Raw genomic sequence first — 25,993 nt, forward strand, 5'->3', positions numbered from 1 at the left:
ACCTGCAACCATGATTTCCAAACTGTAGTTCATAAGTTCACAGTAAATTGTGTACCGCCAGTACAATGGAAAATAACAGAAAGAAGTTTAGCCTGAAGGGTGATAGCAGGTCCATAAGAATCACAGAATCACAGAATGATTTGGGTTGGAAGGGACCTTTAAGATCATTCAGTTCCAACTTCCCTGCCATGGGCAGTGACACCTTCCACTTGGTTGCTCAAAGCCCGGTCCAGCCTGGCCTTGAGCACTGCCAGGGGGGAGGCAGCCACAGCTTCTCTGGGTAACCATTATGCCAAATGGCAAATCATTAAATAAATTGTACTTTTATGTTTAATTTTAATTAATTAGGTTTTTAAAATCTGATTTAAACACTAAACTGCTTTGAAATTTACCGTTTTTTCCCTATTTCTAGCAGTCCAATGAAACTCTCCAGAACCAGGTTCTGGAGATTGTGCTGGCACTGTACTACACCACTGCAATGTCAGACATCTTGCTCGATGCAGACCCCCCCCAGGCAGCGTTTCAAGACGTGCTCTGCAGGAGCTTAGATTAGGTATAGCATTGCTCTTGCTTCAAGCTCTATCAAGTCACCTCTAAAATTTCTCATAACTGCTGAAAAAGGTTGACAGTCCACCCTGGCTGCCTTCCACACACTGTTGTTGTTGCTGTTGCAAAACTTGCTCCATCCTGCTACCAAAGGGGTTTTAAAAAGTGAATATGTGAACAAGAAAGGGTTAAAAAGCCACCTGCAATATTTTGGGGTCTATAAAATATTTCTAAATGCTTACAAATAGAATTGTTGATGTTGTATCTGTCACAACAGGAAAGACTAGTGCTCCCACCCCCAAACCTGCACCTCTCCTGATGCAGAAAAGGATGCACAAGGAGCACACACCTGTGGTGTGTCAGCTGTCACGGTTGTGTTATTAGTGCCATTTTAGTACTCACAGTCTTACCTGTAGTGGTTCAGTTTACAGCCTTACAGTGTGTTTTTCTGAAAGAGGTGGGGGGAGGGGACATGAAAATTTCTTTATCTCTGTGTGTTTTGTCACACCAAGTAGGGAAGGAAAGGCATGTTCCTGGTCTTGAAAACACAGTAAAATTGGCCTACGGCTGCTATTAAATCTGAGATTAGTTAAAAAATCCACAACCCCTCCATAGCTATTAAGACTGCTCTGGTGCCTCATTAAGCTTCCTGTTCTCTATGTAGGTGGGAGAAAAAACATTGACTTAATAAACACACATATCTGCTCTGTGAGGAAATAAAAACTAGCTTTAGTTAGGAGAAAAAAAATATTCTATTTGGCCTTATTCTTACCTTCCCTGAATGGGGACAGGGGTGAAATCCTTCCCCAGAGCAATGCAGACATCTTCCCCTATTGCTGGGTTTTCACACAGGGTCTGTTGCTCTCCAAGACTTGCTACCATGCCATGATACTCTTTCAAAAGCCGCAGCTCATTGCAACTTCTGGTCACCGGTTTGGCTGCCACTTTTGCAGTTTGATGTAGAGATGTCTGATTCAACTCCATCTCTTGTTGTCTAGGAATAGTACTTTCATCTCTGTTATCCAAGTACATCTGTCCCTGGGGGTTGTTCTCCTAAAGAAAGTGAAAACAAATATATTGACTAAATTGAATCGACTCAACATTTACTTCAGTATGTGTGTGTTAAAAATGCCAAGCAGAAGACTTTAACTTTGGATATTTCTCTTGATGGTTCATTACTACAAGGAATAATTCCAATGTTTTAAAAATCTTTGCATCTTCAAAATTAGCCATTATAAGAAGCATTCAAATGCATAGAGATGGGTCTTCTACTTTTTCCACGTCTACCGTGACTTTCTCCCACAAATTTCCCAGGAGCTATCACACAGAATAAGCCAAAATAATCTCCACACCAGTGGCACAAGAGCCACAGAGCCACTGCTGCAAAACATCTTCCCAGCTTATAACAGCACTGCTTCACCACCATGACACAGGTTTTCTTCAGCAGTTGTGGTGGCAGCAGCCCTGCAGAAGACACCTCTCCCCTCCTGGCCCCCAGGCTCCCTCTGGAAGCTCTGTTGTATCTGATGGCCCCTCATTAAGCAGAGCAGGTACTTGAGTTTTATGAAAACAACATGCCATTTCAGCACTTGCCAGAGGCAGTTATGAAATGTGAATCAAACCTTGATGAAAATGAGGTTCTATTAGATGATTATTAATGGTGATTATAATAAAAATTAGTGCATAACAGTCAAAAAGCTTTTATGCTCTCATCATTAAAATTCAGCGTGAAAAGTGATAAAAAACACTTCAGAACCCCACAAAGTGCACAAATCAAGCATGAAGACCGAGTTAAAGATCTGCCTGTCTTAAACACACACTGTGGAGTCTAATCACAGGAATATTTCAGTATAAAGTGCTGAAGCCACCACAGAGTGCAGCAAGAGCTTGGGAAACAGACCCATCAGCCTCCGACGTCCCTGCGGCGGGGGAAAGCAGCTTTGCCAGAGCACATATGGGGCAAAAATAGCACAGTAACAGGGAATAGGTTCTGCTTTGGTTCCAGCTGGAGAAATCACTAGAAACAGAAATAACAAAAAGCTCATGATGATTTTGTACAGCTTTGACCTCTCAAAGCTACAAAGTTATTGGCTTTACAGAGGTCCTGGTTTTAGACATGGCTGACATACATCAAGAGACACTGAAAACAATTCAATTTTCAATGGATAATACTTCTCCCCTAGATATTTTCTTAAAGGGACAAGCCCTTTCTTCACTCGGTGTAAGGAATACAAGCACGGCTGATGTAATAACAAATACACTGTCACTGAGCTGGTCCAGGGCTTCTCCATGGCCTGAAAAGCACAAATTTTGGTGAACCAAGACAAAATCCAGAGTAGAAGTCCTGGAATGCCAGGTTACCGCTCCTGCACTGGGGGATCTAAGGCTGGAGATCTTGCGAGAGCCAACACACAACATGCAGGAGCAACCACTGCCCCATGAATGTCACCTTGTCACCTCTGGTAGCCTGCTGCCCTACCAGGCATCCACTTTTGCTTATTCTGAAATCCCAAGCTGCCTTCCTACCTAATAAATAACTTTGAAATGTGAATACTTACAACTACAAATGGAAAAGATAATTGCTCTTGTCTTCAATATTACTTTATATTTTCATGTACTGATTTTATTAAGACACTCTGTAAATCATAATTGAGATATCTGCCCATTTATTCCATTTTTCATAACATTTGGTTTGTCTGAGTGCCTGCTGTGAAAAGACGTAGATTTTTAAATTATGTCAGGCTGTGGAAACATGAGCAGTAAACTTACAGCAACTCAAGCTGTACCAGTTCTTAAAAGATGAGAACCTGAACACAACCTTTAAATTCAACCCTGTCTCACCCCAGAAGTGGGAACCTTTTATCTGTAGGTGAGTAAAGACTAAATTAGTCAGGCTTTCGTAAGTACAAAGCCCTTACTATGAAAGACATTAAGTTTCAGAAATAATTTAACAAAAAAAGAATGCCAAGGACAAAAAGCTTGAGAGAAAATCTGATGCCTAAATCCAAAACCAATAAAATGCATTATTATGCATTCACAAAAGCTTTGCAAAAAGATAAAATAATACAGCATCATTTTGCCACAAGAGACAGGTTTGATTGCGATTACCTACGTAGCTAAAACATTGCTAAGGCAACTATCACCATGGTATCTAAGCATCTAAGACATCAGTGCATTTACCATTCAAGAAATTCTCAAATGATCACATTTTTCTGTAGTTAAAGAACTTTTCTCCACTTTTATTTCTTCTTTCTTTTTCTTCTCTTGCAACGCCTCCATCAGGAACAAGACATAGGTGAGATGTTATCATGTGAAGGTGAGTAGATATTTTAGCCAAGGAAGCTTATTTGGGGTTCATCAATCTGGAGCTATGCACCACCGAGGGCTTTTTGCCACAGCTATAAATTGATCCAGTAACCCCACATCCAGAGTTTTACTGTAAAAGCGCTAATACAATGTTTAAGCCATGCTTGTTATCCCTTCTTCATCCCTGTCATCCCAAGGATCCACTTTTAAAGCCCTAGTGCAGAATTTATATTTTCTTCAATTTTTCAGGTGCTAATTAGATCAACAGGGTGCATTATTTTATTTAAGAGGGTTAGAGTAGCCTGCTTTTTGGTTGCAAAACAAAATGCTGGAGGCAAATGATGTAGCTGGTAATACATCATCATTTAAAACATTATTTTCCTGGGTATCAATTAAGCAAAGCACAGAATTTTTGCAATCAAAAATTAAGTGGACTTTTATCTTAGGGGCCATGAGATGATGAAATATTACATCTGCTCTGGGTAATGCCCAGAGATAGCATGCTTTCTGTTTTGCGTATCTTATTATTCAGCAAAGCCTCTCTCCCATCAAGACTGGAAGAAAACATTACCTCTGCACTAAGCCACCTTTCCATTACCAGGCAGAAATCCAAATCCTGAGAAAGAACTAGCAGAAGAGGGAGGGAGTGGTGCTGCTGAGCAGTGTGCCTGCACACCCCCCTTACCCAGGGGAAGGAGAACATGGCTCTTGAAGCAACACTCTCACTCAGTCCCCAAAGCTTGGATGTGCTGGAGACTTCTCTTCCAGAGAAATTTCAGACCAAATCTCACCTGCCTGGGAAATCTCTCCACAACATCTGAGACTAAACAAACTTGTCTCTTGCTACAACTCCTCTCTCAGTGTGCTCCTCTGCCAGGCACACTGCAGAGGCCATAGGTACAAGCTGCTGCGAGGAACCTCCCGCAGTCTCACACTGACAGAGTACACCATGCAGACATGCCCCCAAGGCACCTTTCTGTATGTGCATCTCCCTCCAGATATGTGTCTCCAGACGATTCCCCACAAGTCAGACAGTTGATGTTGTATTGGCCTTCCGTGGCAAAGACACCTTAAACTGGTCTCAAAAGCAGGGAGGAGAGTTGCTATTTCCAGCCTGTGGCCTGGAGAAACAGACCAGGTATTCAGCACTACATCTCATAAATCCTCCTACAAGAGGCTTGCCCTTGCATAGCCACTGCATATCCCTGACCCTGCCATTCTGGGAACAGATAGATGAAAATGCAGCTCAAAAACCATCCCTAGAGCCACAAAAACAAGACACTGTACACACACACATGCTCCCACACTACCACAGCCAAAACACAGTAATTTAGATTTATTTATTTATTTTGAATAAAGGGAGGGTACTTTATTGTCTAATGCTGTGATGTGCAAACAAGAATTCTCCATGTTTCTTAATTGGTGTGTTCTCTTTTATAAATAGAAGGTGCTTCTAACTTCTAAGAAGGTGTAGGAAGAAGGTAAGACTGGATTGGGCATACAGGGTGCAGCAAATCACTTTGACATCAGAATTTCACAGTATGTTCCAGTGAAGCTGTTTTCCATGGAAACCCTGGCAATCCTACATATAGGATCCCCATTATCCCGTAGGGTGGTGTTAGGGATTGCACACTGCACAGAATAATGCCTCACAGAGCAGCTCTCAGTGTGGGAGGCGCGACAGAGTGGGAAGACAACAGAGTATGGTGTGCAGAGAGGGGCTTTCAGGGCAGGTCAAGCAGATTGTTACTGCTGACTCTTCCACAGTTTTGGGGTCATCTTCTCATGCCACCCATCAGTGACAAGAGGAATGATGTGGATAAACCTTTATCATCATGCACCTACCATACAAATAAGACTACAGGGGGCTTGTGCCTAATATAAGACTCCCTACTTAAATTCCCCATGAATTCCTGGCCCACAGCTGCAGGGAGGACTCTTTGGCAGGTGAGAGGCTATAGGAATCTTTGTCTCCATTGGCCTGCCCAAGAAGAAATTGCTTCAAATTGCTCCCATGAGATCTGTTCCCAGGTGTTTGTTCCCAGACACAAAAAAAAATGTTAAATCCCAAATACCTTATATTCTCTCTCATCAGGTTGGGTAATGGTTTTAAACTAAAAGAGGGGAGGGTCAGGCTGGATGTGAGGAAAACATTCTTTACCATGAGGGTGCTGAAATACTGGAACAGGTTGCCCACCTTACAGAGGTATTAATGCAGCAGTCCCTGGTGCACACACAAGACCTCAACTTTGTTAGTGCCTGGGCTGCTTGTCTCCCCCCACTGCTCGCAGAGTTCATAGGGCTGATGAGGAGCCAGCACAACAGCTTCCCCTGAGCTTAACTGGACACAGGAAAAACCTTTCTGCGGTCAGAGTCAAAACTCTGTGGTCAGAGTTCATTTGCCTCTGCAAATGAAGTCCCCAATCTCCTTCGCACTTAGCTGATTCTGCTGCAATCCAGCAGCTGCTGTGCCCGGAGACACGGCTTTGCCTCCTGAAGACACTAGATCGCTGCAGAGCCCAGGGGAGATGTGGCCTTGCAGGCTGGAGTTCCATCCCTACCCGTAATGATAACAATAGTCATGGTGGAGAAGTCTGCTCAGAGGACAAGCTTACTGTACAGGTATGGTTAAAACAGCTTAAGAGGGAGAGCATTTGTGGGCCTCAGAACAAAAGTAACATTGTGGAGAAACTACTTGCAGGCCAGCTGATGAAAGAAAAAAATATGTTCTGTTATTCTCCTTTTTGAAGTGCAACCCCACAGATGACTGCATCGTTGCAACCCTGGGCAGCAAACCACAGCACAGGAGCAAAAGCAAGCAGCCTTGAGGAAAGAAAATGTAGTGCTCATGTGCATCCCAAGAAAGCACAAAACCGTCATTCTGTGCTGACATAGTCACTAAGAAGGGATTGTGGCAAATAAGCATGACAGAGCAGATGTAATAGGGAGAAAAAACAGTGCTGCCGCAATGTGGCAACACTTCCAAAAACCATGCTGCCGGCAAAACATGGAAGGACGAGCATGTCTTCCCTGGGTCGCCTCCCAGTGCCTGTGTCGGGCAGGACTGGCTTCCTGCGCGATGGTCAGAGCTGCGGTACCAACACTGCCGCGCCTGGAGCGCTTTTAGGGTAGTCCTGCGCGGCAGCACTAAGCGTTAGCAAGAGTTTCAATGCCCGGAGGCTTCACTCAAAACGGCCACAGCCTGAGCTCACCGGCCGCGGCACGGACTCAAATCACTGGCAGCCTGGAGCATACACGGGCACAGGCTGACCCCTGCTGGCAGCCTGACCGCCGACCAGAAACGGGTTTTCCTCGGGAAAAACACATTTTAAGGGGATTCCATTTGTAAAGCCGGGTGTCGAAGGAGAATCCGCTACCCCGGGCCTCACCTGCAAGCGCCCTGAGAGAGGGAGGAGGGCCTGGCCGTCGCCGGATCAACCCCAGCAGTTCCTGCCACAGCACTCCCCAGACTGCACGTCGGTATGCATACATACATATACACGGGTATATGTAATTATACATCCACATTAGCCAGCAGACATTCATTCTGCATACGCAGGAATGGTCTGGTAGGGCAGTCCTTCATGCAATAGGAAGCGGTTTGTATGTCTCTTAAGGTGGTGAACAGCAGAGGAGCACGCACAGGCTGCTGTGGTCAGGGCAGCCAGATCTGACAAATTTGTGAGGAAAAAAAAAAGTAAAAAGCAATTTAGGAAGTTTCATCCAGGTCAACTGAAGGTAGCATTGAACAGAGGCTTACATCATCACCCAGGCAATAGCTGCTCATCCTGTTCAAAAATTCATTTCCCCATATAACCATTATCCTATGCTAAAAATCCCCAGAAATTAGGCATTATTAAAGAACACACTCTGTCCCTTCATGTTTATGTTCCAATGCCCTGCTCTTGCTCAGTGTTTAATCTAAAGATTTGTTTTTCAGAGCCTTTTAGAAGGTGTCTTTGTTGAAAGAAATATGTACCAGCTTGGTCATTAGGAGCAGGGCGCACAGCGCATGTAATGGCAATCAAACAGGCCAGCTACCAGGAAAAGAAAAAAAATCCAGATAAAACAGCAATTTCCTTTTTCCTTTCTTATTGCATCTGTCAAAGAGGACAACACAAAGCCCATTCAAATAAATAGGCAGACGTTTACTGTCTAATCAGATACAGATAAGCTGCAGTACTTTGGAAGGTTAGCTTCTCCCTCTCCACCACCTTCATGTCCTAAATCCCTGTAAAGCCCATAGAGAGAGACAGGCGCTGGCAGCCAATCCGCCATCCAGCACATACTACAGTGGAGCCCTGGGACAGGGTCAATGCAGCATGCCTCAGAAGTGCCTGGAACTCTCCCTGACTAGGTAGGGACCTGGGCCTGAGGCAGATGTGTGTTGTAAAGACATCTCAGCTTCAGTGAGCGAATTTCCAGCAAATGTCAGTAGCCTAACATCAGGGCCTGGAGTCACTGGGAACATGAAATCTGTGACACCAAATAATGCTGCATAGTTACTAGGACCAGTGCTGGAGCTTGGTCATTTGACGACTTAATGCTGTCACATCAACGGACCACTGCATATACTGAAGTAGACTTCTTGCTGGTAAGATGAGAACAAGTGAAGGGGGAGGGAGGGTGAACGTCAATATTAATACTACAAGCCACTGAACATCTTATTCAGCCAAGGTTGCTCAAGTATGACAGTTGCATCAACTGTGCACAGGGCCTGTGAGGCTCTCTCACTGGAACCAAAACAGAGTCGACATATTAGACAAAAAAGGAGAGAAAAGCAGCCAAGTACAAAGCAGTTAAAAACTATCTTAAGTTTATGAGCCTGGAGATTCAGAGGGCTGTGTCAGAAGATGGCTGTGTCAAAAGGAAAATGGTGTAACTTTGAAACAAACTTTTTGGCTTTTGGTCTTATTTTGGGTGATAAAAAAAAAAGAGATGCTAGAAGAAACTTCCAAAATATAGCTGGTGACCACTCAGCATATGCAGCTTGCTCTGATTAAAAGATGCTGAGAAACCAGGCAGGTCTGAAAGAAAAAAGAGTCACAACCTGTCTTGACCCAAGTGTAAACCCAGAGAGGGTTTTCTTTTCTCCTTAAGCTATGAGAGCTGCTTTTTTGTGCCGTGAAGTTGATTTTTCTGCATTCTTTTAAAAATATGATGAAAAGCAAATGCCATGTTGTTAGCCCAAGAAAGCTAAACAGCCTGCTGAGATGCCCAAGGCCATTCCTGGCAACTATGTGTGAGAAAGTGAAAAGATTCACACCTATGACTAAAATTCCAGCAATGTAGCTTTGGAGGACTTTTGAGAGCTCAGTACTTCTCTTTTGCACTTTCAGAACCCATTGTTGTATGGTCATGGGAAGACAGTGAGACCTCATGGTCTCAGATCTCATTGAAGAGCTTCTGTGGGTAACTGCTGAGGTCTCAAGGTAGAGACAGGCAAGAAACGCCAGGCCCTGTGGCACTTGCGAGGGTCTTGGGTGTCCCCAGAAGCTGCAAACAAAGACAGCACAGGGTGAGAACGCAGGCAAGAAAGGCTGTTAGGAAAGACTATTCTGAAATCTTACATGTCTTCCAACAGGCCTTTAATGATTATTATAGATTGGCGATGTTGTTATTTTTACTTTGGGTTCTTTATCCTTCAGACGTGTCTGACTAAGTATACAGCAATGCTCGATCTTGTTATTTGGTACATATAAAGGTCTTTACATCTTCCTTTTATTGTAAAGAGCAACACAGTAGGAAGGAGTTGATTGGTTAACACTATATTTTGCAATTATGAAAATAAACCTGTCTAGTTTCTGCTCTGTTTCAGAAATAAACAGGAAATTCAGGTTTCCAAGTGGAAAAGGAACATCTACATCAGGGATTGTTTTTTTATTAGTTTTATGCCCGTACTCCACTAATAAATGTTACAAGTTCTTAACAAATTATTCTACAGACTTTGAAGCTGAACACCAAGCTCCCTAAAATACAGTGCAGGAAAATATATGTTATTGCCCCCTGAATGACATGTCTAGATGATTGTTATTCTCACAGTACCAATCATTCCTATGTCTAACTTGATAAACTGCAGGTGTTTGAAATTGCTGCAGCAGCTAGAATACTGATACACAATAAGCGTTCATGTCACATTTCTCCTGTCCGCTGTTAGCCTAAATTTACTTCCTAGAAAAGAAGATGATAAGGAGTCTCTTTGCAGAAAGGAATTAGAGCCTCCGTATGCCTTGGCAGCTGTACCATGATAAAAAGATACTAACAGGTGCAGAAGAGCAGAGTTTGTGGTATTGCTGGTTTCTCCTTTATTCCAAACATGCTGCACAGTAGAATAAGATAGATATTTTCCTACAGGACCCAAGTGCAGTGAGATATAGACTCACAGTTTTTAGCTGGTCTCTTTGTCCTAATGTTATCAGAAGAGTTTGGTTTGTGTAATGCTCTCTGATGCAGCTGCCATTTCAGAATGAATGTAAATTTTTCATAGCCTGCTAATATGGCTGGAGTTTTAACTTCACTGCAGGTAAAAATAACTGCTACATGACTTGTTGACACTGGCCATAATGCATCCAAGGAGGATGAACCAAAGGAGGGACATTAAGGGAGGTAGGTCAGTATTTTGTATAGATTCATTTCCATATTCTATGCTCAAAAAAGTTGGAGTTTTTGTCTACTTTTCAAAAAACGTTTTTATTTATTGAACAAATTGTTTCTTTCCTGTACTAAGTAGTTTCATGGCTATGTTCAGAAATTGATGATTACCACAGGACAAAGCTATTTCCTGTCCTATAAAGCAATGAATGCAAAAATAATAATCTCCTGAGACAGTCATGGCAAATAGCATGGCATTCCAGGAGCCTGACAGTGACCCTGTGAATGGATGTAGCTGTACTGGTTTCAGGCATTGCTAGTTCATTAGTACTTGTTCTTCTTTACAGAGTCAAAGGGATTTGGTTCTGTTCATATCAAAGTTTTGCTTTGATTTTAGCTGGGATGAGGTCAGACCTGATTGAGCTAATAAGTCCAGGTTTGGATTAGAAATGTCAGTGCTATTCTAATGACCTGCTCTAGTATTTAAAACTGACCAAGCCTACATTGAGTAAGCAAGGGTGAAAATGTAAACTAGACATATTTAGAACTGTCTTTCCTGGGTTTGGGCACTCTGTTAGCACCTTACTGCTGTACACAGTTTTTTACCTGCCTCATGTTCCAAATGAGCCTGCTTTTATCTACATTCATGTTTCTTAGATGCAAACAATCATGCCTTAGAAGGAAACACAGTGTCTTCAATGAAATGGTATTTCTGTGCCGCAGGGGGCACTAGTTCATGTGGTGGTCCTGACAAATTTGTTAACGTGTCTCACAGCTTTAAAGCATTTTTGCAAGACCAAGAGGCTGAAAGCACGGACTATGGGATGTAGATTTGTGAAGCTGGCAGATTTCTGGACTGTTAAAGCTTATGAAAATCCAAATCCAAGATAATATGTATGGAATGTGAGCCTTGTCTTGGGGCTTTATAAAAAATGCACTGAGGCTAGTGAGAGTCCTTCCACAGCTTTCACTCAGCTTTGGATGAAGCCTTTCAAGGATGTTTGGCCTATGTGTGAGAGTACATCTAAGTGTGTTTCTCTGAAAGGGGGAGCAAGGGTGGCCTCTCTGTTCAGATAATCTTAAGCAAACTACCCCTCACAAGTGATTTCATCTGTTGGCACTGGTGAAAGACAGTGCATTCCTGGGCAGAAAGTTCACTGCACAGAAAAGTCATTAGTGAGCCCTTCTGTGAATCCCTCCAAGTCTCCAGAAAGTCTGCAGCAAGAATGAATTTCTCAAGGAGCTGCTTAAAGATCTGAGGAAAACTTGGCTAGAAGAATAACCACATGATCCTCCAGTCCCCCAAGTATTCTTGGCTTTCAGACACTAAGCCCAGTGTGACATGACAGCCTTACACAGTCAAAAAACCACCATTCAGTGATAGAACAATACAATATGATGACAGATAAACAGAGGGAAGGAGGGAGACTGCACCCACCTTCCCCTTTCTTCCTTTATTCTCATTCAAATTTTTTAGTATCTAACAGTTCAGATGGAAGTGGAAACATCACACAGTGACTCTGGCTATCTGCAGGGCAGCACAATGGCTGCAATCAAGTTGCCATGAGCATGTGTGAACACCATGATCACCTTATGTCAAGGCAGACCCATGGGCACAGCCAGCTCCGAGCTTTGAAAAAGTTCACATGATTTTGTTTCACCTCCACCTTTAGCCCTCCCTCATTACACCATCCCTTTAAAAATCCCTACTGAAAAATAGCCCTTGAAAAATATAATTTGCAGGTCATAGAGCTTGACAGAAGGCTGGAAGAAGCTATCACCTTGTTGTGTGACAACTGGCTCCACTCTGCTCTATTCTTTTATTATGGTGGTGACACCCTATTCCCACTGTGGGGCATAGATGCAAATAAGAAGAGGAAAGGAGACAAAACTGTTGTGCCTGACACTCACACTAATGACTCTCCTCCCTACCATAAAGCTAGAGCAAGATACATCTGCACTTACTCTAAATCCTATTTTCACTGTCAAAGAAGTGTAAATGAATGCTAGGTTTGGTGGGAATAGGACTATTATCTTCAAAGAGATAATTTGACCTATCTAAACTTCGCAGCGGTTTCGCTGGAATACAAAATTTTCTTTACCCCAATAAAGTTTGGAAATCTCACCCTAGCAGTCACAAAAACGTGGAAGACAATGGCTAGATAATTTCATGCATCCCAAAGCTTTAATTTAATCATGGATCGTAGTTCAGGAGACATATTATTCAAAGATATGTATGAATTTCACATTGAATTACAGACATTTGTTTCTTTTGCTTCATGCAAGATAATTGCTAGATTATGGATAATTGTTAAAGAAGTCTTCTTTTCATTTATCAAAGTTCACAAAAGTTACCTAGAGCAGAAATAGTTCTCAGTTAACACAGCAAAATTCTTTATTATTAACTTTCTCTCCAAGTAGTCTGCATTTTAAAGTTAAATATCAGTTATTTGAAAGTAAATGAAGCACTCTCTGATGCTCAGTGTTGTAGCTCAGTAAGTGGCTAAACAAAACTAATTCACAACTTCGTTCCTTCAAAAATGGAAGGAAAACCAGTAACAGTTGCTTAGCCCAAATATTGCTGGAACTGTGGGAAGGTTCCTTTTGAAAATACAGACACCTTTAGTTTAGGATTACATGGCCCAAAATTATTGAGATGCTTTTTACTTAATGGACAGCATTGCCATTGAAATTATTTATGATTTTATGATAAACTGGTTCTAAGGCATCCACCTGGACCCATTCAGAGCAAGCATCTCTGCAAACAGACCTATGCAAATAGCAGGTCTAGGAACAAGGAATGCAGTCTGTTTACACAAAATAAAGCTCTATAACAAGGAGCCATAGCCCTGTAAAATGTTCCACCATTTAACAGACACAAAAAAAAAGCCTACAATCTTCTGCACCATGTACCCATGTAGTGGGTAGGAACTGAAATTGTTGTTTTCCCTCCATATAAGAATTTTTTACCCACCAAGTTCTGGGTACAATGCTGGGGCTCTCCTTTTGGAAAGAAATTTGGAAGAAGGGACGCAGTGCAGAAAAAACTCAGTGAAAATACTTCAAGGGCTGGAGAGCTGCTTTATCATGAAAGAGACCAAAGGTATTCAATCTGTCCCATTTCTTCAAAAAAAAAGAGAAAATAATCTGATACTAAAAGACTCTTGAACTTAGCAGATAAAGCTTCACACAAACTGATGTCTAGAAGCTGAAGTCCGATAAATTCAAACAGGAAATATAGGACAATTTTTGTTGCCTTTTCTGTTAATGGTCACATTGATTAACTACTGAAACAAACTACTGAAGACAGCAGCCCGGCAACATCTTCTCAGCCTGAGTTATCACTGGAACATCTGCTTGGGCAAGGCACACCAACACTTTTGCCAATGTTTGTAAAGCTGGCTTAAATGTTCGAATGTGGGATAAAGATGTGAAAGGTGGAGTTGAGAGTCCGCCTCAAGACCCAGATGCTATGAAAGTCCAGATGTACAGATTTATTTTTAGTCCATGATCTCAAATTCATTTGGGGTTAATTTTCCAGCTCAGGAAATAAATCAGTGTCAGTACCAACTGGAATTTGGTTTTTAGACCTTGGCTTTGCAGATCTTTGATAACAAGCAGGGAAAACAGAAACGGTTATCACAGTAGGAAAGATGTTTCAAACAAATACTTGAAGTAATCTGTTCCTTTTGGACCTATAAAACTGTTCAGAGGCTTAGGTGAAAGAAAAGCCTCTCGTTGTTGAGAATTTTTTTGTACATTTTCATGCTTAAAAAGCAATGCTTCTGCCAGCAATTTTCATTGAATACTGTTATTTATAGAGCCACTTCAGCAATGAAATAGGAAGCTGAAATCACACTCTGCATTCTTTGGCAGCCCTTGACATGGGAAGGATGTCTGAGAGGTACTGAGAGGTATTTAGACTCTTTTTTTCTTTTCTTAATAATAATAAAAAGATAATAAAAATCTGTCTTCAGAGCTTCCGTATAAAAGTGGAGAACTCATTAGCTGAGAGACACACAAAATGCAAAGAGCTCATTATGCTTTTGAAGATACCGAGTTTGTCCAGACATTGTATTCTAATTGGATTTTCCAGCAGCAAAAGCAGAAGACTCACAAAATGAACCCTCTAAGGGAGTCAAGAAGGACTCTGCTCTTTCCCTTTGAGCCTCTGTAGCCAACAGGACATCTCAAGGTCTTTGTTCCTCATGACTCTCTCCCCAGTGGAGAAGCTCATTCACCCACCCTGTAGAGAAGGAAGCTGATGATGACTGCTGGTGCCTGCAGCCTCCCCTCCCAGACCCAAACTGCTGAACCTTCAGAAATATCTTCATGTCTTCCAATAGACCATGCCAGAAAGGAGCTTAATTATGTGCTCTTCTCATCAGCCCTACTCTTTTTTCAAACATGAAATATCTCAGCCCCTGCTTCTCCTTGGAAGGTACTAAAAGTGACCCTTGCACCCAAGGGGAGCTTGGTGAGGTTAGTGGGACCCAAAGGCACTTGTGCTTGGGCAGCTGCACTGCCAGAAAGGCAGCCCACTTATCTGGGCAGTCGCCTGCCCCCAGCACCCACCCATGCACACATGCTTTCCTGCTGCACAGGCAGGAGTGTCTAACAGCCTTGCAGGGGGTGTCACTGATCCATGCTGTTGTTTAATTCATTGTGTGGCGTAATAAGGGATCCTGGAAAATGAATGCAAAGTGCCTTTTCTTCTTTTTAACACTCAGAATACTGCAAGCTGCTTTCTCACCTAATGATATGAACCATATAATAGTTTAGGTTAGAAAGGACCTGTGGAGGTCTTCTAATCCAAACCCAGGCTAATGCAAAACTGAATCCAGGTTTCTCAGGGTCTTGTCCAGCCAGGTATTGAATATGTCCCAGGATGGAGATTCCTCAGCCTCCTTCTGCCTGTTGCTGTGCAAACACACTCTCATCATGAGCAAAAATTCCTTATATGCCAGCAGAATTTTTCTTACTGTAGCTTGAGTCTGTCACTTCCTGCCTTTTACTGTGCACATCTGAGACGAGACCTGCTCTAGAACCGCCTTTTCATGTTAAAGACAACACTAAGATATCCTCAAAGCTTTCTCTTTTCCAGGATCTCTTAAGAGAGACAAAGAAACTCAAAAGCCTGCATATCACACATTTCATATCCCTGATATTTTCATAAGCAGTGAACGTGGGCTGGCATGCGCAGACTGAGGAAGCAAGGACAGGGGGTTAAAATGTAGCCTCACCAGAAGATATCAACTTTGGTCAGTGTCCTGTCACCTTTTAAAACCTCTGCCTCAGATTTCCTACATCTAAACATTGCATCAATGAACTTACCACATCAGACATGTGAAACTTTTAGTCATTTGAGATTAAAATAAACTTAAACCACAGCAGTATTGCTAGTCTATCAGCAACAACATTGTCTGTCATCAGCCAGGCAAAGAATAAAATACCCCATTGTAAATTGAAGATGCATACTAAATACACTTACTCCTGTTTGTACTAAGTATGTAAGGCAGAGGGACAAGACTTCCAGACCAGCAGCAGCCCCTTTCCTGCCTATCCTAAGCCCAAGGGATTTTGTACAAGGTAAATGGCTTCACACTGTCAGAGGGTTTTGTAGAATTTAAACTTTTTTTTTTTTTTGCACCCCATCAGAGAAAAAAGCTACAGGAAAATGGTTTACTGAGGGAAATATCAGATTCCCTGTGCTGTTATCCATAAGAAATGCATCTCTGGAAACATTTACCTCCAAACTGGAGCACAAAATCTCTTCCAGCACAACAGCTACCGCATAATGGCTGCCTGCTGACCAGCTAGCACCTGAAGATAGCAAAAAAGAAATTTCGAGCTGTGTGATGATGGTCTTTGGATTGGAACATACAAGCACATCATCACTGTGAACCTGGGAGCATGGTCATGGTGTGCAGGCTCTGTTCCCAGTGCTGCCGCTCTGACAGTCCTCACCAGGACCTTTGTGTCAGACCTGGAAAGGGATAACCACAGGGGGACCTGCTGCGAAACACCAGACATGTTCAGTATAACGCAAGAGCTCTTCCCCCAGTAACTTCTTTGGGTATTCATATTTCAAATCTGCTTTAGAAAAATGCTTTGCATGACACCTTCATTTCTGTGAAATGAGAAGAACTTTGTCCTCACTGAAGTCAGTGACAAATATTTCTCTATTTGTACCTCTGGCAAAACAGAAAAATACACACTTTTGAAATCAAAATGAAGCTATATGTGGTTTCATATTTTCAGCCAGGCTGCAATGACTTGGCTTCACTGTGGTTCCTACATGCATGCAAATGAACTCATTTACCATTATTTAATTTAGTGAAGCTGAAGCACATATGTTGTGACAGAGTTGAGACTGATACCCAATTAAGCCTTAAAAAATAAGATCAGAAAGAGATGCAAAATGTGCTATAAGGAGCAGTGAAAGGGAATGGACAAAACAGAGTCATTGCTGACATCCTCAGTCATAAAATCTTCAGTACATGCAAGCATTTCATCAGGACCTTAGACATGTTGCCTAGGATAATCTCCTAAGAGGGGCTTACCCAAATAGAATAAAACCATAGAATAGTTGGAAATAGGTTGGAAAGGACCTTAAGATCATCTAGTTCCAACCCCCCTGCCATGGGCAGGGACACCTCACACTAAACCATGCTGCCCAAGGCCTCATCCAACCTGGCCTTGAACACTGCCAGGGATGGAGCATTCACAACTTCCATGGGAAACCCATTCCAGTGACCCACCACCCTTAGGGTAAAGAACATCCTCCTTATATCCAGTCTAAACTTCCCCTGTTTAAGTTTTAACCCGTTACCCCTTGTCCTATCACTACAGTCCCTAATGAAGAGTCCCTCCCCAGCATCTTTATAGGCCTCCTTCAGATACTGGAAGGCTGCTATGAGGTCTCCATGCAGCCTTCTCTTCTCCAGGCTGAACAGCCCCAACTTCCTCAGCCTGTCTTCATACAGGAGGTGCTCCAGTCCCCTGATCATCCTCGTGGCCCTTCTCTGGACTTGTTCCAACAGTTCCATGTCCTTTTTATGTTGAGGACACCAGAACTGCACACAATACTCCAAGTGAGGTCTCCTGAGAGCAGAGTAGAGGGACAGGATCACCTCCTTTGACCTGCTGGTCACGCTCCTTCTGATGAAGCCCAGGATATGGTTGGCTTTCTGGGCTGCAAGCGCGCACACTGAAGCCAGCTCATGTTCATTTTCTCATTGAGCAACACCCCCAAGTCCTTCTCCGCAGGGCAGACTACACTGGTTCTACACTGGGTTCTAGTGCTCAAGCAATCTATATATCCAAGACAAAAAAAAAAGGGCCAGGTAATGAGATCCGGTGCATAAAAAATGTTAGCAGAAAATGGTATTCTCAGGGTACTATGATCATACAGCCTTTATAAAGTTATAACCCTCATATATTTGCCACATACCTGTGCTGGACTGTGTGTACGCAACAGCAAGTATGTCACATGCTAACCAAAGAGAAGTGACCAGGTGATGCACTGCATAAATTAGTACTTATCTGGTGAGAAATTCCTTGAAAACAGAAAAAGGGATGTAGAAGGCATGTCTCCTGATACATCAAGTCCTTGCTCAACCCCAGACCAAGTTAGGTGCGATTGTATGTAAAGTTACTCTAGGGTTTTTTGATGGCCAGTTACCTTTTAGCTTATTGAGAGATTTTCTGGCTTCTAGCTAAAGCATCCAGTGCCCCTGCAAAGGAGGGCACTGGAGGCAAGGCATCCTCTCCACCAGGGCAGACCCAGCTAAAACTGTCATGGCTGGCATGAAAAAAATTCACTGCTTAGGCGGTCTTGGAAGCTAACAAGGATGTCTTGTAACAGAAAATGTCAAGGAGAAAAAGAAGAAAATTCATTTCCACATGGTGCTTAAATAAAAACCCATGAAATTATTCATTGATATCAAAGACCATATTATTCATTGAAATTACTCAGCTTCCTTCTTCAGGAGAAAAACATTACAGCATTGTATAGTACTAAGAGGGAAGGAGTACTCCCTAACAACCAGATAGTCCCTCTCTATGAAATTCTAGTGCATCACTGGTCACTCAGGATACAGACATGGAGCAACAGCCCTTAAATCTTTCAAATACAAGGTCTAAATGTAAATGGTTATGTGTGTGTGTGTGTGTGTGTGTGTGTGACTGTTACATCTACTTTTCCAGAGAAGATGTTTCTTTCAGTCTAAATTCACATTTAATTTTTTTAAACTCCTTTTCTTTCCTGTTCTTGATTTTTACTCAGCTAGGAAAAATGCTCACAGGCAGGCACAAGCACAAAGCACTAGCTGCAGCCCAAACTTACATATACAATGATAGCCTGCAGCCTAACAAAACAGTAAATGCACAATGGCACAAGAAACTCCTTTCATTCCCTTCCTTGGATGAAGTCAGAGATATAAAAGAAGTGCTTGCAAAAACATTTCTTTTCTTAAACATGTACATTAGTTTGTAAGACTGTCATAAGGATACGCTATCACATTAGGATGGGGTCTGTGGAAGAAGAACCACAGTGCTGCTGCTGAAATGCAGGAAGATGAAAGTTAAGGCACAGTTCAGCTCACCTGTCAGACAGACAAGGTCATGCTTATGGACCAGTTATCCAAGGACAGCTCACAGCTGCCTTCCCTTGCCCCAAGTCCATGTCCTGCCTTCCCCAGTCTCCAAGGATTTGCAGCTCCAGGTGATGGTAGTTTTGTTCTCCACAACCCTTGTTGGACTTCCATGGCATGAACTTGTCCAGCCATCTTTTGAACCCGTGAAAACATCAAGTATTCACAACTTCCTGTTGCAAATATCTCCTGGCAAGTGACACTCCATTGGAAGTGATATTTTATTAAAAGAAGTTTTTTCCCTGGATGACTGTAGACATTCTGGTTAAAACCAGACTGGAAGAAGGATTCTAAAGCATCAAGAAGACCAAGGGCTCATTTGGAATACAGGGGAGGTGTATTAAAATCTGTGGTTCAACACTAGATATGCATCTGAAAATCGCAACAGCCCAGCATTTGACCTGACTTTGGGTATTTTGATGCTAATATGTACCAGAAGAAGCTGTTGGAGCTACACCAGTTTCTGCAAACTGGTCAACTCTACCAATTAATGCGTATCTCTTGGGTTAGGGAAAAGAGGACTTGTCAGCCTGTGACAAGGTATTTATTTCTTGTGGGTAAGATGCAGCTTGAAGTTTCTTCCCTGGAAGACCTGAAGCCAGCTAAAGCCCTACTGCAAAGGACATAGAACAAGAACAGTCAAGGCTGGTAGGGACCTCTGCAGACTGCCTTGTCCAGATCCTGCTCAAACCAGGCCTGGCTTCAAAGATAGCTAGGGCAGACTAAGGTACTGTCATCTGGGATACCCAAAGCAACCCAGTGTTTGACCCAGGTGCTCCCTGAGTATGTGAACCCAATGTAAGAAGGGAATGGGCTCCTGGTAACCAGGAGGGGAGACACAGATGTGGATTTTGCGTCTCCCGGGACCAAGCACATCACAAGCACCAGACTGTCCTTCACAGAGTCTTCATCTGCCACTTATTCCTGGATTCTTCATTTCAACTCAACACCAATGGTAAATGTTTCTTAAGTGTAATTCCCTTTCAGGAAGGTTTTAGGCAGAACTGGATATCTCCCTCTCAATCCATAAGGTCAGTTTTCAAAGCTAATATATGGCCTTATTTTACCAAGGCACCTCCGAAAAGTTCATCCTCCACCCCATGCGCACAATCCACCACCATAGTCTGAACCCCAGGCTGTCTAGAAGGATGTTTGCTTTAAAGAAGATGGTGAGTACTGCACCAAACTGTACCAGGCAAGGGCCAGACCCCAATGCACATGATAGTAGTAAGAGTGTTTGGCTGACGCCTGTCCCTTAGCTGACTGGCCTGACTGTTGCGTAAAATCCTTCAGACGCCAATGAGGCATTCCTGGTTAGACACAGACAATCAGGATGCAAAATCCACCGTGGGAGGACGTGGGGATTTATGAATAAACCTCCCATTTCCCTGCACACTTACAGCAATCTACCCCAATTCCCTGCTCTGTCCAAGTCTTCTGGAGCTGTCACATGAAGAGTCATCCATGGGCAGCAAGCTTGCCAAGCTCCAGCTCAGATAAAGGATAACTGTCTGCTACTGGCTATAGTTAAGCACTTTCTCTCCTGTACTTCTGAGCTTCTTAGTGTAACACACCAGGGAAAATAATTTCAATGGGACATTGTATCTGCAAGGTAAAACACTGGTTTATAAACTAAATTAGCTCCTATTCATTCACTAGGAGGTTTTAAAGTAAACCAAGCAAGGGCATACAAGCACAAGACTGCCAATTTTGGAAAATATGTATTAGCAGTTATATAAGCAAGTATAAAACACCAATACAAAAAACTAAGGGGGTCTAGCCTTCAATTGATTATAACAAGCTGAATTTAGTGTTGAAAAAACCAAGTCCTTTACTGAAGCTTGAGCCATGTTTGAGGGTATTTAAGGGACTCCCAGTAAGTTTTCTTGTGCCTATTAGTGAGTGTGTTCAGCTGCCTCATTTCCTACAGAAGCACTGCTGAAGTGTCTCTTCCTCTCCCTCCCTCTGTCGCCAATTTTCAGGGCCTTATCTTTGAGGCACACAGCTGTCTCATCCATGTATATCCTAGGGCTTCCTTTGGTTTTTTTTCCAAGTTTTCCAGCAGTATTTGTATTTAGACTCTATAATTAGCCCACTGCTATTCACAATTGCCAGGTGAAATTCTCCCTGCTACTGATGAGACAAAGCAAAAATGTTTAATTACCTAATCAGGAAAATAGAAGATTAATAACAGAGATTCATGAAGGTGCATTTTGTATTTAAAAAGGTAAAAGAAAACATATTTTCAGAGCTACCAAAAAGGTAGAAACTCTTTCTGTTTTAAAGAGCCCTCTTAACCAGAAATCTTCCTGCATATATTCTTGAACACAAATGACAAACATTCAAAAGTGCTTTATAGTATGAACATTACTGATGATAAATGACACTGCCTTGACAAATATTTCCACCTACAAAATTCTCGTTAGATTGATTAGAACAAATTTCTAAATTACCCATCTATCATGAGATCTCTACAGTGTTGTGAAGGTTGCTTCTACAGTATGAATTCCACTAGGAACTAAAGTTAAGGGTCCTTGCAAAGAGCCACAATGACTAAAATTAACATATACCATTTGTAAAGATCAATCACTAGGAGAAGATGTGTAAACAGAGAAATGGCTCCTTCAACATCATACAACTATTGGATGATGTCTCTACAGACAAAGAGATATTGCCTCAACTATGCATATGCCTATAGGTTATGATTAATGTCTGACATAAGACAGGCTGTGTTTTAAGACACTCTAAGACTAGTCTGAGAGTAGTTTGCAGTGCTATATCCTGAATAGTTGCAACATCTCTCCAATTTATACTTAGTACATCTTTTGGCACTGTTCACCTTGAGCCCTGCCCTATTCCCAAGAAAACGGAAAAAGATATGTATTTGTGGTATTTGTGTTATGGCTTAAATACAGTTTCATGAAGCACTTTAGCCAATCCAATTGTCCTGCTAAAAATATATATATATATATAAAAAAAAAAAAAAAATTACAAGCTTACAAACCTACAAAGCCATAACAAAAATGTATTTCTATGAAAGCTATTGCAAATTGCTGTGTTTCATTATTACTCTGAAAGATAAACTCTTTCAGAGAGAAAATCTTCCATAAACACCCTTTGCTGTTCAAGGAATATGGACTGTCACATTTGTATTTCTGTTTTGATTTAGTTTCAAACAAAATCCTTTCCAGAAAGTTTCCCAGCACCCCTGCTGAAGCAGCTCCTGCATCGTGCAGCTGGAAGAGGCACTTTGCTGTGCTCTCCCTGCTGCTGCTCCCCACAGAACACAAAATACATCACACTTGTACCTCATGCCTTATGGGACAGCCACCTCCCTTCAGAGTAATTAACAAATCCATATAATCAGGAACCCACAGATCCAAAAGAACTCATTTAACCATATTGCCTTCCTGCTGCTGGACTGGGGGGAAAACGGATGCTTCAAGTCCTCCTGGTCTGAAGACAGGTAAAAAAATGAGATATTTAACAAATGCTCCCATGGACAATGGAAAATACTACACCGTCAAGTGTAAGGCCTGAGACCAGAGCAAGCCTTTGGATTTAGGGCAGCCCTGGAGTACCCCACTATGGCCAAGTTCTCTCCATTTTATTTGACTAAACTTTGCTCAGGGGTCATTATATACATTGGTGAAAAATTATGGCACCAACTCTAATCTTGATGGAGAAGAGCTCTTTGCAGGTACTCTCTGTGAAGCTGCTGAGAGCTGCAGCCCAGCTATGGCAGTAGCTGAATGAGGCACTAGCTCGTTCCCCACATCCAAGCCTCTGGTGGCTGAGCTGCAAGCTACAGCATCACAGCTGTGTTAGCAGAAAGCAGTTTTGTTGGGCTAAGTAGAATTCGGTAGCTGGGAAGTAGTACAGGGAAAAATAAATTAAAAAAAAATATATAAAATAAAATAAAAATAACCAATGAAACAAACAGAAAAACCCTGCTGTCCCTTTTTGCTAAGCAACCAGAGAAATCATAGGCCAGCCCCTTGAAAAAGAATAATCAATGCTCTTGTCAATTTTGAAATTACAAGTTATAGGGCTTATCATGCCAAGAAGGTTTATGTAATTAAAACAGACATTTTGCAGATCAATTTTCTATGCTAAATTAAATTAATAATTGTAATAATAAGCGTAACCACTAGATCAGGTTGCTCAAAGTCCTGTTCAACCTGGCCTTGAACACTGCCAGGGATGGGGCAGCCACAGCTTCTCTGGGCAACCTGTGCCAGTGCCTCGCCACCCTCACAGTAAAGAATTTCTTCCTAATGTCTAAGCTGAATCTCCTCTCTTTTGGTTTAAAGCAATTGCTCCTTGTTCTATCCCTACATGTCTTTGTAAAAAGTCCCTCTCCAGATTTCTTATAGGCCCCTTTAGGTACTGGAAGCTGCTCTAAGGTCTCCCCAGAGCCTTCTCTTCTCCAGACTGAAAGGCCCAAACTTTCTCAGTCTGTGTTCGTATGGGAGGTGCTCCAGCCCCCTGATCATCCTTGTGGCCCTCCTCCGCAGGTCTGTCTTTCTTAGGCTGGGGGTCTCAGAGCTGAATGCAGTACTCCAGGTAGGGTCTCACAAGAACAAATAGAGGGGAAGAGTCATGCTCCTTTCAATGTAGCCCAGCATACACTTGGCTTTCTAGGCTTCTGCACAGCAAAAGCACACACTGCTGGGTCATGATGTGCTTCTCATCAACCAACACTCCCAAGTCCTTCTCCTCAGGGCTGCTCTGAATCCACTCTCCACTCAGCCTATAGTTTGTGCTTGAGATTTCCCGGCCCAGGTGCAGAACCTTGCACTTAGAGTTAATGAATGGTTTTGGCAGTCCTATACAGATTTTCTAATGGACACAGACTGTTTCCTTTCTTCTCTCTGCCAAACTGAAATATCAGTGGGTTCATTCCTCTTTCTTGTTTGATCTGTTCCTAGCTGGACACACAGATTTTAGAGCTGATGATGATCCTACAGTGACTACATTAAAAAAGCAAACATCTGCCAACCATTACCACATGGTGGTTTCTAAGATAATGCTCAATTTGTCCCTGCTCGAAGCAGTGAGACACACAGTGGAAAATAGTAGGATTTTTGCAGTATTATGGCTCTTTGCCCAAAAATTGTAGGAAAAGTCATCCAACCTTTGGTACACAGACTTAAGTAATAATTTTCTTTTGTAAGCAGGACTGGCTGATGGGGTTTTGTAACGCTCTTGAAGAAGAAACCAGGTCATCACTGTATCAAATAGGCAAAATTTATTGCACTATCAACACAATGTGGTAATATTTGCTCTTGTCTCAATTTCACTTTTTTCCCCTTTGTTTTTAATTGAATAAAGTAACCCTAACTGAATACAGTTGCCACCCTTCCCCTAAAACATATAATGGCTATGTAGCTATTCTACAGAAGTAATTTACCAAAACCCCAGCAGTTTAATCTATTTTGTGAGAGAGACCACGGCCAAATCTTAACAATAATAACCTGAAGGCTTTCTGCTGTAACAGGATTTAGCAATAACTTTTAATTGGCAGTTCAAAGTTAATCCTCAGGGGAAAATGTGATTTGGCAAGAGCACCCAGTCACAGAAAGAAAAAAAAATATATTCATTATATTGTGGAGGTTTTTTCTCAGTATTTCTACAGCTACTGTTATTGGGAAACCGTGTAGAAATAATTGTTGTATTGTCTCGGACTAACAAGGCTCTTCTTATGTGATACATTTTATCTGTTTTGTACGTTATTTCTCTATTAATGGAAAAGAGGGCAAAAGTTTAAATTCCTCAGTTCTCTTAGTAGGCTGTAGCTTATTTTAACACACCTTCTGAAGGGAAAAACATAAGCACATCCCTTAGACTAACACTCTGCTGTGTCCCTCAACAGTTTCACATGGCCGCAAGCCTACGTTTTCCTTCTTTTCCTCTTTTTCTGCTGAGAGATCTTCCCTAAAGGCTTGTGGTGAGGAACTATTTCTCCTCCTAGATTTTGCTGTAAAAAAACCCTATAAGCCAGGCAATTCTTCTCATTAACTCACCAGGATCTGTTCAGCCCTAAATTTCAGTAATTCTGTCATCCATGTTTCCCTTCTTTGTTCCTGTGATGTTTAAGATTAACTCATGGTGACCTGCTCAACTCAGAGGAAAGCATATGGATGCTTCAGGAGAGAACTGATGAGGTCCAAATTAGCCTCCTACTGATAGATAAAGGTCTGCATTGAAAGCTAAGCTTTTGCAGCAATTCAGGAGTTCCCCTTGTGAAACTACCAGGAATTCTGATGGCAGTATATGAGAAGACCAACTTTTCTTTATGAGAGTTCAGGTAGCAAATAAGAGTCTGTTTTCCACCTATGAGTATATTAAGAAGCACGAAAATATCCCTATACTTCAGCTAAACCATACCTCTTGAAAGCTGCAGCTCTTCCACATCTGTATTACATCTATATGTAATAGATTTTATCTTCAAAAATATACATACGAATATTCCCCATAAAAATATATAGCAACATTTAAATGACTAATCCCCCAACCTCTTGCCTTAAATTTCATTGAAAACCAAATGTTCACACCTAATCTGTAAAATCTCAAGCTCTTGGGAAGTGGTGAGACAGTTTCACCCTCTTAGACCTGCCACAAATGCAGGGCTGAGCACAACAGGCAAGTCCATTGTTGGTCTGCGACTGCTCTCCTGCTGGCAGACTGCTCCAGCAAGATGACTGGAAAAATCACAACAGCCTGTTACAAATACAGCCAACATGAGTAAAATTGTTGAATAGGAATGGGAGTATATGCCTGCTGCATTCATTTTTCATTAAATCATTTTACTTCAGACAGGAATTCACTCCACAACACAATGTTTTATCTCAACACAGAGACCTAAACACGCTTTTTGAACATGAAGGTTCATA

At 42.1% G+C, this 25,993-nt stretch overlaps 1 protein-coding gene across 1 annotated transcript in view; it reads right to left on the reverse strand.

Annotated features, from left to right (window-relative positions):
• Positions 1–25,993, reverse strand: part of OCA2 (OCA2 melanosomal transmembrane protein) — a 191,041-nt gene that overhangs the window by 164,504 nt on the left and 544 nt on the right. Inside the window, exon 2 of the mRNA XM_061459769.1 lies at positions 1,319–1,599. Within this exon, the coding sequence (XP_061315753.1) occupies positions 1,319–1,578 (260 nt within the window). The 5' untranslated portion in view covers positions 1,579–1,599. The remainder of the gene's footprint in view (positions 1–1,318; positions 1,600–25,993) is intronic.

Source organism: Pezoporus flaviventris, unplaced genomic scaffold (assembly GCF_033815535.1).
Source record: "Pezoporus flaviventris isolate CSIRO_AGI_PZ_B2104156 unplaced genomic scaffold, CSIRO_AGI_Pfla_v1 ptg000030l, whole genome shotgun sequence".
Taxonomy (NCBI): domain Eukaryota; kingdom Metazoa; phylum Chordata; class Aves; order Psittaciformes; family Psittacidae; genus Pezoporus; species Pezoporus flaviventris.